This window comes from Trichechus manatus, unplaced genomic scaffold (genome assembly GCF_000243295.1).
Source record: "Trichechus manatus latirostris isolate Lorelei unplaced genomic scaffold, TriManLat1.0 scaffold00010, whole genome shotgun sequence".
Taxonomy (NCBI): domain Eukaryota; kingdom Metazoa; phylum Chordata; class Mammalia; order Sirenia; family Trichechidae; genus Trichechus; species Trichechus manatus.
The window spans coordinates 11,938,711-11,956,573 of record NW_004443946.1 but is presented as its reverse complement, the minus strand read 5'-3'; the positions used below and the strand labels follow the sequence as shown (position 1 = coordinate 11,956,573).

Here is a 17,863-nt window from a genome sequence, read left to right as displayed (position 1 = left end):
TCAGAAGAAAGGAAATAATAAGAATTAGAGCAGAATTAAATGAAATAGAGAATAGAAAAACAATTGCAAGAATTACCAAGACCAAAAGCTGGTTCTTTGAAAAGATCAACAAAATCGATAAACCATTGGCCAAACTAACAAAAGAAAAGCAGGAGAGGAATGCAGATAACCCATACGAGAAATGAGATGGGTGATATCACAACAGACAAATCTGGGGCAAAAGACCTCTTTAAAGCATTAAAAAGCGAAGATGTCACTTTGAAGACTAAGGTGTGCCTGATCCCAGCCATGGTATTTTCATGTGAAAGCTGGACAATAAATCAGGAAGACTGAAGAAGAACTGACGCCTTTGAATTACGGTGTTTGTGAAGAATATTGAATATACCATGGACTGCCAAAAGAACGAACAAATCTGTCCTGGAAGAAGTACAGCCAGGATGGCGAGACTACGTCTCACGTATTTTGGACATGTTATCAGGAGAGATTAGTCCCTGGAGAAGGACATCATGCCTGGTAAAGTAGAGGGTCAGCACAAAAGAGGAAGACTCTCAACAAGATGGACTGACACAGTGGCTGCAACAATGGGCTCAAGCATAACAATGATTGTGAGGATGGCGCAGGACTGGGCAGTATTTTGTTCTATTGTAAACAGCATCGCTATGAGTTGGAACCGTTGGCACCTAACAACAGTGAAAAAAAGCTAAATACATAAAGAATAGATTAACAATAATTAAAAAGCAAACTCTATCCAACTGTGCATTTTAAATACAAAAGATTAAAGAATATTTGCTAAACCATGTATTCCAAGCTTAGAGCCAGTCACTTGAGCTCAAGCATGCATGAAGACAACTTTGCCTCCTTTGCACAACCCCTTCTGCTAAAAACTGCCCCAGTGTACCTGTTGGTCTCCTGTTTCCTTCACCCCTAGTCCCCATACTTACCACCTAGGAACATTGCTCTCCATTTTCCTCTGTTTCCAGATCTGCTCTACTTATTGAAGGCCCCTGTTCTATTTTGTGCAATCACCATGCCACCTTCTCTGGGAGCCTTCTTTCATCTCCCAAGGTTGTTGTAGATGCACCTCCTGTGAGCTCTCCTAGCCACTGGCCTTAGCTTTGTTGCACACCCTATCGACAATGGGTCAGTATGGGCTTTGGCCCTAGGTCTACCAACTAAAAATGGTTTTAGAATTTTTAAAGTGTTGTTAAAATCTATCTATCTATACATATATATATATTCAACAGAGAGCATATGTGGCCCTCAAACCAAAAAACAATGTCTGTTGTGAGTTGATTCCGACTCATAGCAACCCTATAGGACAGGGTAGAACTGCCCCATAGGGTTTCCAAGCCTCTGATCTTTATGGAAGTAGACTGCTACATTTTCCTCTCTCACAGCAGCCAGCAGGTTTGAATCACCAATCTTTCAGTTAGCAGCCAAGCACTTAATCACTGCATCACCAGGGCTCCTCATATGTGGCCTACAACTCCTAAAATAATTGCTATCGGACACTTTACAGAAGAAGTTTGCTAATGCCTGAGATAAAGTCCTTGAGAGCAGGGTGAGTGTCTTATGTTAACACTGTATTCCCAACACTCAGCACTTAGAACACAGTAGGTAATAAATTAATATGTGAATTGAATTGAAAGTTGAATGATTATTACTTTCCACCAACCTCTAAGACATCCTTCCATCTTCCTCAATATTAGCATTTCTGGGGCGATGCCTGGGGTAGGAGGGTACTATGGTGGGGTTTAATTTGAAAAGATGCAACACCAGTTATGAAAGTCAGAATCAGAGTTAAGGGAAAGCCAAAGAACCAGGAGGCATCAGTTCTGAAGATGAAGTACAAATGGAATGGGAAGGTGAGCTGTGAAATCAGTGGCTGCTGGAGTCAAGAGTATAACAGGGACAAGTGGCTAATGTGTATCCCAACTCTCTTTCTGCACCAGTGAGAAGCTGCGCCACTGGACTGACCTACAGGTAGGGCTGGGTCCATGGTGACAGTGGGACTACACAGAGTTGCTCTGAAAGGAAGATGTCTAGTCAAATTCTGCAGGGGTGAGGAAGATGAATATAGAATTATTTCTGGCAGAAGCCCTGGTGGTACAGTGGTTAAAGCTATTGACTGCTAACTGAAAGGTCAGTGGTTCAAAGCCATCAGCGGCTCCATGGGAGAAAGATGTGGCAGTCTGCTTCCATAGGGATATACAGCCTTGGAAACCCTGTGGGGTCACTATGAGTCGGAATCGATTCGACAGCAGTGAATTTGGTTTTGGTTCTTTTTTTTTCCTAGCAGTAAATCTGTCTTTGATTACTAGGTGGATATGTTACATTTGACCATTGGTCTGCGCTAGGAGACAGTGGGTATGAACTCTGACGTCCTAACCTCCCACCGAAACTCAAAAGTCACATGACACTGGAGTCTGTGAAGGCACAAAATCTCATTGAAAATTAGTCTTATAGCGCCTGGTGTGGGTGGAAGGCTGGCACAGAAGTTCCTTCTTCTCTAGCCTCCCATGATTCTTTCCCTCACTCTGTTCCAGCCATACAGATTTCTAGTTCTCTGAATTTGCCATCCTCCTTTCTACCACTTAGGGCCATCACACATGCTTAACTTTTGCCTGGAATGCTCTTTCCCAAGGCAATACCTACTCATGTTTCATGTTAGCTTGAACATTACCTCCTCAAGGATGTTTTGTCCTGACCTCCCAAACAGGGCTAGGCTGCCCTTTTAAATGCTCCCACAGCACTCTGAACTTATGTTCCATAGCTCCCTCTGATCTTTTCTGCAATTTAAACATACTTAAGCATAAAGCTTTGTTTAAATTTCACATTAATTTCTTGGGATATATTCCTAAAAAGGGAATTGAGATAAAGGATATAAACCTTTTTAAAGAATTTGGTATATATTGCCTAAGGAGCCCTGGTGGTGCAATGGTTAAGCACTTGGCTGCTAATCAAAAGCACTCAGCAGTTTGAACCCACCAGCTGCTCCACTGGAGAAAGATGTGGCAGTCTTGGAAACTCTATGGGGCAGTTCTGCTCTGTCCTATAGGGTTGCTATGAGTCAGAATAAACTCAATTGCAACAGGTTTATATACTGCCTAAATGCTTCCTACAAAGCTCTACCAGTTTAAACTTCTATTAATAGTATATAAATGTCTGTATCACCCAGTCTTGCTAGCACACAGTAGTATGTCTATAAAAATCTTTATTATTTAAAATATGACTAGTTAAAAGTCAGATCATATTTATATTTACACTTTATTCATTTGCAGTGAGATTGAAAATTCTTTTATGAATTTACTAGCCATATGGCATTCAATTCTATGAATTATCTGCTCATTTGCCCTTTTTCTATTGGTGTCTTAGATTATTTTTTTAATGGACTTAAAAGGACTCTTTTAATAGAATATTAATCCTTAGCTTACTGTATTCACTGAAAATACAACTTCCCAGGCCTTTTTTGGCCTTTAATTTTATTATGTGTTTAACAGACAAAAGTTTTAAATTTCCAAGTGCTCAGTCTGACTTGAAGATTCAGTATATTGTGATCTGGCAGAAATTAGAGGGAGAATGCAAATATTAATTAATTATCTATTTATTTACTGCTCATTCATTCATTTGTCTATCACTGGCTATTACCTGTGCTAAGGATCCAGTCCCTGCTACTACTGTCTGAGTGTCTCTGGTTTCAATCGTGGCTTCTTGCCCACATGTCTAGCCTATGGTCATCTATGACTATCTGATAGTTTCAGTGTTGGGAGAGGCAATTTATCATGGGCCCTGAGCATCCCTTCACTTTCTTGCTGGGTATGCCAAGCATGCAAGGCATAACTGCTCTCTACCCATTTCTCAGGGTTGTGTTTGTAGTGAACAACCTATAGGAATGAGGTAATGTCTCCCCTCACCCTTCAACAAAGTGCAGGCTTGCTTCTGCTTGTTGTTAAAGAAGTAGATTCCCCAAGTTCAGCATTCCTTGGTTGTGATGCAAACCCACTTTATGTTCAGCACTCATCTAGGCCCACCAGCATTACCCTCATGGGACTTGGGGGGCATGGAGGAGCAAAACAAATTAACATTATGCTTGTGCTGCTTGTTATGAGGAATAAAGTCATGAGTAATAAAGTCCTTTGTCTCTGACCCAGGAGTCTTGTTTCTTCTACAAGCATCCATGAAACAGTAACAGGCTTCCTTGTTAGCTTGCCAGTAGGGTAAATTCCCAGACCCTTCACAGTTCTTGACACTCAGTATCTGCCCTCGTTCTTTCTCCATTCAGTAAGCAGCTCATCTACTTGCTTGAACAAGTGCTTGTTAGCCCAGTATGCTAATCAACCTATCTGTTAAATGTCAGCAAGCCATCTTGTTGCCTAGCAGATAGGGACCCATGACTATGACTCTTCCTTGAGACATGGCCTGGCATAATACCTTTCTAGTATTAACATCCAATATTCCCATATATTCTATACTCTGATCAAACGACAATGATCTTGTTACTCAGACATAACCCTTGCGTTCTTTATACCTTTTGTCATATTGTTCTCTCCTCTTAGAATTCCTAGCCCCCACTGTCTAGAATAGCCTCCTATAATGTCTGTTGAAATTCTGTCTACCCTTTGAGGTTCAAATCAAATATCCTCTTGAATTTGACCAAGAAAATAAAATTTTGTTTATATCTATTTTTAAGATACTTACAAAATGCCTCGTTCTATAGTTTTTTTGTTGTCTTCTTAAATTATTTCCTATGATACTGATAAACTAAAAATAATTTATATAATGAATTTATTCATCTTCATTATTTTATAGAGGAAGTGTCTGAATATACACTTTCAATCTGAAACTATGAAAATTATGAATGTCACATTTTTAATCCACATTATATGCTATAATATTAAGTCATTTTGTTTTGTTTTTTTTCTCTTTCATTCGTCTGAAAAATATTTATTGAGATTTACTACATCAAGTACTGTTTTAAGCATTGCAGATATAGCAGTGAACCAAAACAGGCAAAGTTCCTGTACTCACGGAGCTTCCATTCTAATAAAGGATAAGGATAAGTGCTAAGAAGAAAAATAAGCAGGGAGAAGGTGCTAGGGAGTGTTGCAGGTTGGGAAGAGTAGTGGCGGTTGTTGCTATTTCATCTAAATTAGGCAGGAAAGGTGGCACTAAGAACATAACATCTGAACAAAGACCTGAAGGTAATGAAGGAGTGATCTATGCAGGTCTCTGAGGGAAGAATATTCCAGCAAGTGTAAAGGCCCTATGATGAGTGTGTCCTAGGTATATTCAAGGGACAGTGAGGAGATCAATGTGGCTGGAATGGAGTAAACAAAGGGGAGAGGGGTAGTCAGAGAAGTGGGGGCTAGCTGATAGTGAGTCTTGTGGGCTACTGTAAGAATTAACTTTTACTCTGAATAAAATGAGAAGCCAAGGGAGGGTTTTGAGCAGAAGAGTGACTTGATCTGATTTGTATTTTAACAGGGTCAGGCTACTGTGTGGATAACAGATTGATATTAGGCATTATGGACTGAATTGTGGCCCTCAAAAATTTTTGTTGAAGGTCTAACCCCTGGTGCCTGTGAATGTGACCTTATTTGGGAATAGGATCTTTGAAAACATTATCAGTTAACATGAGGTCATCCTGGAGTAGCTTGTGTCCTAATCCTGTATGACCAGTGTCCTTATAAAAGAGGAGAAGATATACCGGAACAGACACACAGGGGGATGATGGTCATGTGAAGATACATCTACAAGCCAACGAATGCCAAGAAAAGCCTGGAGCTACCAGAAGCTGGAAAAGACAAGGACAGCTCTTATCCTAGAGCCTTCAGAGAGAGCCCTGCTGAGTCCTGAAGCAGACTTTCAGACTCTAGAACTGTGAGACAATAAATTTCTGTTCTTATAAGCCACACAGTTTATGCTTTTGTTACGGCAGTCTTAGAAAACTAACACAGTAGGGGAAGGGTAAACAGGGAGACTGTTAGTAGGCTTTTTCAGTAATGTAGGTTAGAGATGATGGTGTCTTCAGCCAGGCTGGTAGTGATGCAGGTGGTAAGAAGTGGTCAGACTCTGGACATATTTTGACAGTGGAGCCAACAGAATTTGCTGATGGATTGGATGTAGGGTATGACAGAATGAGAGAAGTAAAAAATGATTTAGATTTTGGCTTAAGTTACTAGAAATGGAGATGGCATTTAGAGAGGTAGGGAAGCCTGCAGAAGAAGGTCTGGTGGAGAGAAAGTCAGTTCGGGTTAGGATAGGAGATGTCTGTAGCTCTGGTGAGTCCTCAGGGAAAGGAGTAGTATCAATCAAGGGGTAATCAGTAGATAAAGGATACTTAAAGTCAAAAACAAGATGAGATAGAATGATGGAAATGAGAAAAGATCCCAGGACTGACCTGGGGAAATCTATTACTTAGATGTTAGGAGTGGATGAGAGATCAGAAAACTGAACAATTATAGCCAGAAAGACTAGAGGAAAACTAAGAGAAAGCAATGTCCTAAAAGCCAAGTAAACAGTTACTTGTTTGGTTTTAATATTTTCAGATCATCAGGACCAATTTAATCCAGCTAGCTCTAAAACTTCCTAGAGTGTCAGGTAGCCCAAAAAAATTAAATTATTCCTTAAACAGCAGCTATTTAGTCCATTTCTTCAATGAGATGATTCACTATGCAAGTTGATAAATAAAAATGAATTATTCCACTTAAACATACCTTGAAAGAACATATTTGGTTTCCAGAAAGGTTTAATCTTTCCAGTTGTTCATTAGGGTCAAGACATCGACCTTTAATTTAAAAAACAAGATGAAAGAAATATTAAATTTCTTGTTTTAACTCCTGTTCATATCCTGTCATGTTTGAGTTGTATGTAATCATTTCTTGCATATAAATAAGATTAACACTGCCACTGTATAATGAATTACAACTGATTAATGGGCAATATTTTCACATCCTATAATCAAAGGTTTAGAAATGCTTTGCTAAGATATCATAGAAAAAAATCTAAAAGAAAGAAATCTAAGTGTGTACTTTTTATACTGATAACAAATGATTGCAGCATTATCTCAGATTCCAAATGAAACATTACATACCAATGTTACTTATTAGATTTCCAGCAAGGTTGAGATCACTTAAATTCTTCAAAGTTTGTAAGCCCTAAAAATTTAGAGGACAAATAGTTTAGGAAAAAAATCATTAAAATCTATATTTACAAACCACCTGATCAATCTGGTTAGTTTACTGGGTGCATTGAGCACTGGGTGCTATATACTTCACAAGCACAGAGGGGGGTGGGTGCCTCACTGAAGCCATTCTTGTTTCTCTATACTGGAACCTGGAGAGAATTGTTGGAGGAGAAGGGAACAGTGAGGGGAATAGAGAAAAAAAGAGGAGGAGAAGAAGGAAAAAGAACACACCACACAGTGTGTTGTATAATCTTTGGCAAGTTATACAGCCTCTCTTAACTTCATTTTTTTAAAACCTGCAGAGCAGGAATAATAACATCTACTTCTCAGATTTGGTGTAAGCAGTAAAGGAAATGATGTATACAAAGCCCTTTGAACATTATAAAATGCTATACGCATGTTATTTTTAACAACAATAATTATAAGTCATGAATATTTTATTTCTTAAACATAACATGACCTTGGATATTGCAGTTTAAACTCCACAACAGTAATTTACCTTACATATAAATCATTGAAATTATCTTACCTCAATATTTTTAATTGCATTGTGGTTTAGCCAAAGAACTTCCAATCTGATTAATCTCTCTAAATTTTCTATTTTGGAAATTTTATTATAATATAAATACAGTTTTTCCAAATTTCTACATCTTTGAAGTCCTTCAATTTTCTGTTAAAAAAAAAGAGACTGAATAGTATTACCTCATATTTTGTCATTAATCCTTTGATTTTTAAAAGAAAATATAATTATAAACCTATTTTGTTAAAAGAAACCTATTTTATATTTTCTTTTAAAAATCACATTTTATTGCAAAACCAACATCCAACAAAACGAACTAAAATTTTTAAAAGAAAAAACATAATCCCTCTACCTAAATACAACTATTTCAATTTGGCGTATTCTCCTTCAATTTTAATCAACTCTAGGCCTATTTTTATATAGTTAGGAGCCCTGGTGGCCCAGTGGTTTAAGTGATACGGCTGCTAACCAAAAGGTCGGCAGTTCAAATCCACCAGCTGCTCCTTGGAAACCCAATGGGCAGTTCTACTCCGTCCTCTAGGGTCGCTATGGGTCAGAACTGACTCAACGGCAATGGGTTTGGTTTTTGGTTTTTATAATCGTAATGCATGTAAAATTTTATTTTTTTTACTTAAGATAATCTAAAATGTTTTCATAATTTAAAAAATTATAATATTTAATACTTGCAAAATATTTTATGAAGTTGATGATTTAAAGAATTACTCCATGTATGGCAAATACGTTTCAAATTTTTAGCTATTATAAATACTACTGCAAGAAATATTTTCATGAATACAGTTGTTTTTTGCTGTTGAATTAATTCTCTAGAATAAAATCTTAGAATAAGGGTCTCTGAGTTAAAAGGTGTGTACAATTTTGTGGCTCCTGATATATTTTGCTATATTGCTTTTCAACACAGATGTTCTAGTACAACATATACAAAAATCAACTCAAAATGCATCAACGACCTAGATCAGGAAACACAGGGGAAAATCTTCATGACCTTGGATTTGGCAGTGGATTCTTATTAGATATGACACCAAAAGCACAAGTAACACAAGAAAAAATAGAAAAAATGAACTTCATCAAAATTAAAAACTTTAGTGCATCAAAGAACACTATCAAGAGAGTGAAAAGACAACCCACAGAAAGAGAGAAAATATTTGCAAATCATGTATCTGATAAGGGATTAATATCCAGAATATATAAAGAATCCCTACAACTCAACAACAACAACAAAAAAACTCAATTATAAAATGGGCAAAGGACTTGAATAGACATTTCTCCAAAAAAGATAACAAGTAGCCAACAAGCACATGAACCAATGTTCATCATCCTTAGTCATTAGGAAAATGCAAATCAAAACTTCAAGGAGACATCATTTCCCATCTACCAGGATGACTATTATAAAAAAAAAAGAAGAAAAGAAATAGAAAAATAACAAGCATTGGTGAGGATGTGAAGAAATTTGAACCACATCCCAGTGCATTACTAATGGGAACTTAAAATGGTGCAGCCACTGGATAAAACAGTTCAGTGGTTCCTCAGAAAGTAAAATATAGAATTACCATACCCAACAATTCTACTCAAAAGAACTGAAAGCAGGGACTCAAACAGTTATTTGTACACTAATGTTCATTACAGCATTATTCACAAGAGGCCAAAGGCGGAAACAACTCAAGTGTCCATCAACAGATAAATGGATAAGCAAAATGTGGTATACACATACCATGGAATATTATTCAGCCATGAAAAGGAATGAAATCTGTACAGGCTACAACATGGATGAACCACGAAAATATTATACTAAGTAAAAGAAGCCAGCCACAAAAGGACATATATTGTATGATTCCTCTTGTATGAGGTATCTAGAATAGGCAAATTCAGAGAGACAGAAAGAACAGTAGTTACCAGGGGCTGGAGGGAGGGGGGACTGGGAGTTATTGCTTAATGGATATAGACTTTCTGTTTGGGATGATGGAAATGTTCTGGAAATAGATGGTGGTGATGGTTATATAATACTGTGAATGTACTTAATGTCAACTGTACATTTAAAAATGTTAGAAGAGTAAATTTTATGTTATATATATTTTACCACAATTTTTTTTTTAAAAAAGCAGCATAAGATCTATATAATGACCCCCTGAGACTATTGTCATGAAATACTCTTTAAACCTTGAACCAAAACTATTCCATGAGGTCATCTTTTGGCTAAATAACAGACTGGTTCATAAAATAAACAATGTCATCCATGAGTACTGTGCTTCTTTAAAAAATCATCTATATGACACCAAACGGTCAACATTTATTTAAAAGCACAGACAAGAAGGCAAGGTGGCAGGGAAACTAGATTACTGGAAACGGAACAACCAGAATAGAGATAATGAGAAAGCTGACACACTGTGAAAAATGAAACCAATGTCACTGAACAAATTGTGTAGAAATTGTTAAATGGGAACCTAATTTTACGGGTAAATGTTCACCAAAAACACAATAAAGCATTTTAATTAAAAAAAATCTATACAAAGAAACTCTGAGAAAAAAGGAAAAGAAAAACAAAAGCTTATTTAAGAACCCTCCCAAGAAAAGAGTACATCAAAAGGCATAAAAACCATGACCAAAGTTTGGCACCAAATGACCGAACATAAGGAAGCCATCATCATTACTAACATAAGACAAACATAAGAGATCTCAGCTCAGTCAGGAGGGCAAGACAACAAAAGGAGCTGAAATACAGGTAGCAGCTCTCAGAAAACAAAAAATAAAATAAATAAGGAGCAGCAAACAATGAAACGGTTTTCTTGTGAGGAAAAGAAAATGAGATGAAGGGAATAAAGGGACTCTTCTTTTTCATAAGAATTCCAGAATGATTTAATACGTTAATGTGAATGTATAATCTGATTTCATAGTAGGCATTAAACAATTAAACAGCTCTTTCTGACAATAAAAAAAAGATGTTCCAATTTCTACACAACCAATAGTGTCTAAGTGAACCCGATTTCACCACTAAGTAATAAACCAAAAAAAAAAAAAAAAAAAACACGAAACTAGTTGCCATCGAGTTGATTTCAACTCACGGTGACCCCAGTATTGCGGCGTAGAACTGTGCTCCACAGGATTTTCAAGGCTGTGACCTTTCGAAAGCAGGCCTGTGGATGGGTTCGAACTGCAGTCGAGTCTGCTTAACCATATGCACCACCCAGGAATTCCTACTAAGTAATACTGGCTATTATTTTATTCAGTAAAAAGTAGAATATGTTTATGTTTTGGTTCCTTATTTCTATTTTCTCCTTTGCATAAATCTATTTCTATCTTTTGCCCATTTATCTGTTTTAACCCATACCAAAGAATTCAGGATAAAATCTTTCATGTAAGGTCATATGTTTAGACTTACCTCTATGAAGCATTCAGCAATCCAAAGTTCTTTAAGCAGTAAACAAGTCTCTAACCCTGAAATTTCTTTTATATCTTGAGCAATAATTGTGAGACTTGTTAAATTAGGAAATAATGATAATCCAACTATGTGGGGATAACCTGAGAAAAACATCTCCAGTTTTGTAGTATCTGATCCTTCTTGTTCGACTGTCTCATAAGATAAACCATTGCATAAACACTGTTTAAAGAAAGAGAAATTGGGTTATTACCTATTTTAAATAATCCAAAAATTATTTTTTCCTTTAGAAATTATAAACTGTCAATTGCACTGATGCTATTTTTATACTCTGACTAGAGAGAAAGTTGTACCACACATATGACTTTTCTTTGCTTTCAAAAGTCGTGGGATAGACCAGATCTCTAGATAATCCTTCTCGTTCCAGCAAGAAGCACAAAAATGTTCCACTTAATATCCTCACAAATGTAGTTGAAAGAAATTTAGCTTCGACTCACCAGTTCTTTAATTATTTCTTCTTGGTTCAGGTTTTCACTTTCAATCATCTTCCATAAAAAATAATGGTCATAATAATATATCTGTTAAGCAAAGTGAAAAATTAAAATAAATACTAGAGCCATGTCATTCCAAGTTGAAAGGGATCTTATTTAGGTTAAACCACCCAACTTTGAAATCTTTACACAGTACATTACCAAGTGTCTTTTTGGACCCCAAGACCATCCATTCCATTTCAACTTTTCTGTTAGAAAGTTGTTGTTTATTCTGAGTTTAGTTCTGTCTCCCCATAAGTCCTCTACATTTGTTGTCATTCTATTTCCTGGGTTCATACAGAACAAATGTAATCCCTTTTCCATACAATGGGCCCTTAACACTTGAAGCAGCCATCTAGTCTACCCATTACCTAGCTCCGAGTTCATGTCTTTTAATTCTCTCACTAGACATCCTTGTTTCTCTCCTCTAAACAAGTTTCAGTTTATCCTTCTTACACTTGGTGTCCAAAAATGAACAGAGTTCTTAAAGTGTATTTAGAGAGCAAAGAGGAGATTCCTCAGGGCTCAGCAACATACTTGGCTTGGTAATAAATGTTTATTAAAATGCATTCACCAACTTCTCTTTCATTCTAGATGATATGAATTGAATAATGTCTAAATAGCTGCAATACAATTTAACTGAACTTTTCATAATTTTTAGTATTTTCATTATATTATTCAAGATATATGCTATTTAAACATATAGGAATTATAGTTTTAATGTGATGACATGACAAGGCATTGCCAAGTGAGAAAAGCAAGATGTAACAAACACCATATACTGTGATTTCACTTTTTACAATAACAATACCCCTATAAGTCCCCTATACCAATGGTCATGAAGATGGTACAAGACTGGGCAATATTTCATTCTGCTATACATGATATGAGTAAGATGGAAAGCTATATGAACATTTCTGAGTGGAAGAGTAACATGAGCTGCCTTAGCTTTTGAAAAGGATCACTCTAGCTGCTGTGTTGACAACAGATTGTAGGAGTCAAACGTAGAATCAAGGAGACCATTTAAGGGGTCATTGAAATAATGTAGCTGAAAGAGATGGTGGTTTGGAGTAGGGTGGTAGTATTGGGGGTGGTGGGAAGTTGTGGATGATGGATCTATATTGAAGGTAATGCCAACCATTTCTACTCTGCTTCCCCTTGTCAAAATAAATGCATCTTTACCCCACTCTTGGAGTGAAGTATAGGCTGCAGGAAAGGCAGGCAAGGGAGCACTTAGTGAGGAACAAACTGAAAGAAATAGATATGCCATCAAAGGCCCATACACAGAGGTAGGCCAGAGTCTTAACCTCCCTTAATCTCCTCCCTCAACCTTGGATGGTACACAAGTAATAGGGGGCTTTGTAGCACCTCTGCTCATCAAAAGGTGAGCCCCTACCTTCTTAGTAAATAGTCTGTGAGCACCAGAGGAAAGCCTACCTTCCCACCAGCACACAAGCGGCAACGCCTGTCCTCAGAATCTCCAAAGCCAACTAATAGTTGTCCAAGTTATCTAGACTATGTCCAAGATATTTATTCCAGAAGGAATTAAACCATTCCATTTATTATATACTAAATTACCACATATAAACCCATTGCCGTAGAGTTGATTCTGACTCACAGCGACACTATAGCACAGAGTAAAACTGTCCCATGTGGTTTCCAAGGAGTGTCTGGCAGATTCAAACTGCCAACCTTTTGGTTAGCAGCCGAACTCTTAACCACTGTGCCACTAGGGCTCCTAATTATCATATATACTTGGGCCTAGTTTTGGACTTTCTAATCCGTGCCTTTTCTTAGCTCTATTCCTATACCAGTACCACCTGCTTTAAATACTGTAATTTATACTGTAAACTCCCACATCATCTTCTTCAGAAATTTCCTGGCTATTCTTTCATATTTATTTTCCCAAATGAGGTTTACAATCATTTTATAAAGTTTTTAAAAATCCAATTTGCATTGTAAATTTAGAGAGAACTGCCATCCTTACAATATTGAGTCTTCCTATTCAAGAGCAAGGTATATTTCTCCATTTATTCAAGGATACTATTTTTCTCAATAGAGAAATATGCATATCTGGGATAGCAACCTTACCTCTCATGTCACCTTATTTTTCTTTCTCAATGCTCTCATTTAAGAAAAAAAAATCTTGTTCTAATTCATTAGTTAATTAACAAAACAAAAAATTAAAGACTCCCAGATCTTATAAATTTGTATAAGTACATATGAATTTTGAGGAACCCGGACCTTCCTGCTACTTACAAGACTCATATATTTTCTCTAGTCACAAGTGGACCTGAGCTTCCGGCTGAAGTTTCTGATTCCATCAAAAGATGAGGGTCCTGTGGGCCAGCCTGTACTCACCATTCTGCACTCTGGGGAAGCTCTTTTCAGAATCTGCCTCTCTAAAGGGTTATAAGTCTTCTCTAGTTTGTCTAGGGAACCAGAAGCCACCAGGAGCTTCTAAGCTCTCACCCTTTGAATCCCAAATCTGGGATTGATCCAATCACCGCCCTTTTCCACTCTGGAGTACTGCCAGAAATTTCACATGACCAGCAAGAAGTTGAAGTCACGACAAACGTATGGCCTCCGATTTCAGTTGGACCTTCAGCAACAAATGTTTTGTTTTTTCTCATCAACTTCCTCTCCAAGGACAGTAGGACTAGAAATACAGATTTGGGGTTCATGCCACAGTGACTATTCTGAACTTTTACCATTCTTCTCAAGTTCTCTCTGTCTCCCTCTGCAGATGATTTTGTCCCATCTTCACGGAGAACAGTGATGCCATCAGATGCACATTCTTTCAATTTCCTTTTCCCATAAAGATGTATTTCTTCCCTTCTTGCTTCCTGTCTTAGTACAAGTATTCTTCCTCTTGTCAAAACTAATCTCTCTGTGCTACGGATCCCATCCTTTTCTCTTTCAGAACATTGCTCTGTCAAATTTTCCTCTTTCCCATCTTTCATTCTCTAGGGTTTCTTTCCCCTCCATATATATGTTAGATCTTTTCTATCTTTATAGAAGTCCCACCTACCCTATATTCTTCTATGAAAAGTTATTGTTAGACATCTTCACAAAAAAGCTTCTAGATACACTAGTTACTAACAATACTTCGCTACCTCCATCTAGTCCTCAACCCACTGCAATCTGACTGGGGATACCTCAGGCCACTATAGCTTCTTTTACCAAGGTCAACAATAACATTCTAATTGCCAATGGCCATGTTTCAGCTCTCACCTTTATTCGATTTTAACATGGCATTTGACAATGCTAATGATTCTCTCCTTCAAGCTTTCTTCTTTGGCTTGACTTTTTTTCCTTGGCTTCTACTTGTTTTTCAAACCTACTTTTCCAATTGATTGTTTCCTTCTTGGTGAAAAATTACTCATCTTTATCTCCCTCTTTCCTGTGCAACAAATCCAACTGCTCACATGGAAAGCTCCATCTGAATGTGTCACAGGCATCTCAAATTCAGGATGTCCAAACTGAACTTATTATGCCTGCTCCTCCTAATGTATGTCTTCTCTTGATAGATAACACCACCATCCTTCTAATCATCCAAGTCAGAAACCTGGGACTTATCCTCAACTATTCTTTTACTCTCTCACGTTCATTCATTAAGTGCTTCTGCCGATAACTCTTAAATATCTACAAAAACTGTTTCTTCCTCTCCATCCCAATTGCCTCTGCCTTGGTTCAGACCCTCATCATTAACTGGATGCCCAATCTGTAATTTCACCTTCCTCCAATCCATCCTCTGCACTACTGCACTACTGATAGTCAGCCTCCTGAAAGATAAATCTGCTCACGCTATTTCCCTTGGAAACTATTCATAACCTCCATGGTCTGACTCCTGCCTACCTCTCAAGCTCATTTCCCTCCACCTTCCCAGAGCACTCCAGGCATCAGTCACTACTATAGTTTTCTGAATGGGCTGGGATATTTCTGTGCTTTCACATATATTGTTTCCCCTCCCTAAAATGTCCTTTTCCTTTGACTTTATGGTATACTCTGTACATCCTTGAAGATTTAAATCAAGAGTCTTCTCTGTGAAGACTTTAATTCTCTCTGGTAGTATTATATTCATTCTCTTCCTGTGACTTCAGTTAAGGCTTGCACCAATCACACTGTATTGTGATGTTTGCAGGTCTTTCCTCCTTTTGTTACATGTTCATTGAGGGCAGGGACTATGAGCCTATCATAGTGCCCGGCACATGCTAAGTGTTCAACAAAAGTTTGTTGAGTGGTTTGATTGTCATGCCACAGACTCCTATATGGTATAACAAAGAAATATTTGCTCTACACGACCAATCAGAATATAATAATGATCATGTTTCTATCTGCCGTAAGGATTGGGTACAATGTCATTCTGAGAAAATCAAATTGCTTTTCTGAAAACTAGAAGCCTTGTACGATCAAATTGTTTCTTTGCTTGGGTATAAAGGGATCAGAGTCCATCATCACTGACGGTCCAAACAAATGCCCTTCCCATGCTAGGTGAGCAGTGCTGGGGATGGCCCAGGAGCATTTGGTTCTCCCAGTCCAGGATCTTTACCTATTCAGTAAAGACTGCACAGGTGGCTGTGAGTCACAGTCCCTTTCCTCCTCTTCTTAGTCTTTGCTGCAGTCACCCTGACGGCCTCAGAAAAGCCACCTCACTCTCTCATTATTTTTATTTGCAATGCACCATTACAGGGATCCATTGACCTCAGTGTCATTTTGCTCCTTCCTCCCAGTGCGGTTGGGGAGGGAGGATAAGGGTACAAAGACTCCCAGGGTCTGCCCAGAGGTGATGTACACCCAAAGGCTGCCAGGTGACAGATACTCACCTTATCCCAACGAGAAGAGTGATTCCAGGGCAATCTGAGACCCGTCAAACCCTAGTCAGACCTCCCAATACCTGTCTTGCAGCAGCAGGCACAACACCCTCTCCAGCCCCGGGTCTGGTGTGTACACACCTCCAGCAGCGGTTACCTAGGAAACCCACTCCGCGCCTCTGGCGACCTCCGGGTGGGGAATGGGATGAAGGGGTGGAGAAACAGCGGCCGACTCGCGTCTAGGTCACGTGGCAGCAACCTTCAGCCAATCAGTAGAGTCAGGGGTCCACCCGGAAGGCCCGACTGGTGTTCCTGGGAAAGAGTGAGAAGGTTTTCGCTCCCGGGTGTGTAAACCTGCACGTCTCTTTTTCCTCGGACCTGCCTTCACTCGGGTCTGAGAACGGGACTGGATGCAGTGAGTTACGGACATTGTGGCAGGGACCTTTCCTGTTCTTTGCCTCTTCCAGTTCCTCGGCTCTCTCATATTGAAAATCTTTGACCCTCAGTGCCAGGTAGCCCGGAGCCTTGCTAGACTTGAACCCCAAAGGAATGGCGCTATGATGTCACAAGGTGGCCCGGCGACTTGGACGGGGCTTGATCCCCCCTCCCTGCGGTGGCCCGCGCACCGTGGCCTTCCAGGCCTCCCAGCGCCCGACCGACGCTCGAAGCTGCCGTGCGCCGAGCGAGCCGAACGGAAGGGCAGACCAGCAAAACGCTCCGGTGCCCTTTGGAGAAGAGATGGACTCTTGACCTGCACACGTCTTCTCATAGCAGTTCTCAGACAGGCTTTTGAGTGGCTTTTAAGTATTCCAAAATATTCGGGGAGCAAAATTTATTTACGAAATAAAGTAGAATTTAAAAGGGGAAAGGGAGAAACTTTTTGAAAGAGTGGGCAGAGGGGTGCAGATATGAATTAGTAAAAAAAAAAACCAAACCCATTGCGGTCGAGTCAGACTCATAGTGATCCTATAAGGCGAAATAGAACTGCCCCATAGGATTTCCAAGGAGCATCTGGTGGATTTGAACTGGCTGCCCAACCGTTAACCACTACACCACCAGGGTTTCCAGTTTAGTGACAGGCAAACTAAAGTAATTGCAGCTTTTCATCCTCTAGACCTGCTCTGTCCAATATGGAAGCCACTGGCCACATGTGGCAGTTGAATGCATGAAATGTGGCTAGCCCACATTGAGATGTGCTGTGAAATACACGTATCGCATTTCAAAGAGTATGAAAAAGTAAAATGTAAAGTCTCTTGCTGGTAATTTTTATATTGGTTACATGCTGAAATAATATTTTTGATATATTGGATTAAATAAAAATGTATTATTGACATTAATTTCACCAGTTTCATTTGACGCTTTAAATACGGCTACTAGAACATTTTAAGTTAAATATGACTTGCATTATGCTTCTGTTAGAGC

The 17,863-nt window shown here is 38.6% G+C and overlaps 1 protein-coding gene across 1 annotated transcript in view; it reads right to left on the bottom strand.

The window, feature by feature from the left end:
• LRRC9 (leucine rich repeat containing 9) overlaps nucleotides 1-16,566 on the bottom strand; it is a 146,591-nt gene extending 130,025 nt beyond the window's left edge. Inside the window, exons 1-6 of the mRNA XM_004371101.2 lie at nucleotides 16,454-16,566; nucleotides 11,595-11,675; nucleotides 11,101-11,319; nucleotides 7,716-7,856; nucleotides 7,094-7,157; nucleotides 6,717-6,787 (exon numbers count right to left, since the gene is read on the bottom strand). Coding sequence (XP_004371158.1) covers nucleotides 6,717-6,787; nucleotides 7,094-7,157; nucleotides 7,716-7,856; nucleotides 11,101-11,319; nucleotides 11,595-11,642 — 543 coding nt within the window. The 5' untranslated portion in view covers nucleotides 11,643-11,675; nucleotides 16,454-16,566. The remainder of the gene's footprint in view (nucleotides 1-6,716; nucleotides 6,788-7,093; nucleotides 7,158-7,715; nucleotides 7,857-11,100; nucleotides 11,320-11,594; nucleotides 11,676-16,453) is intronic.
• Nucleotides 16,567-17,863: the final 1,297 nt, after the last annotated feature.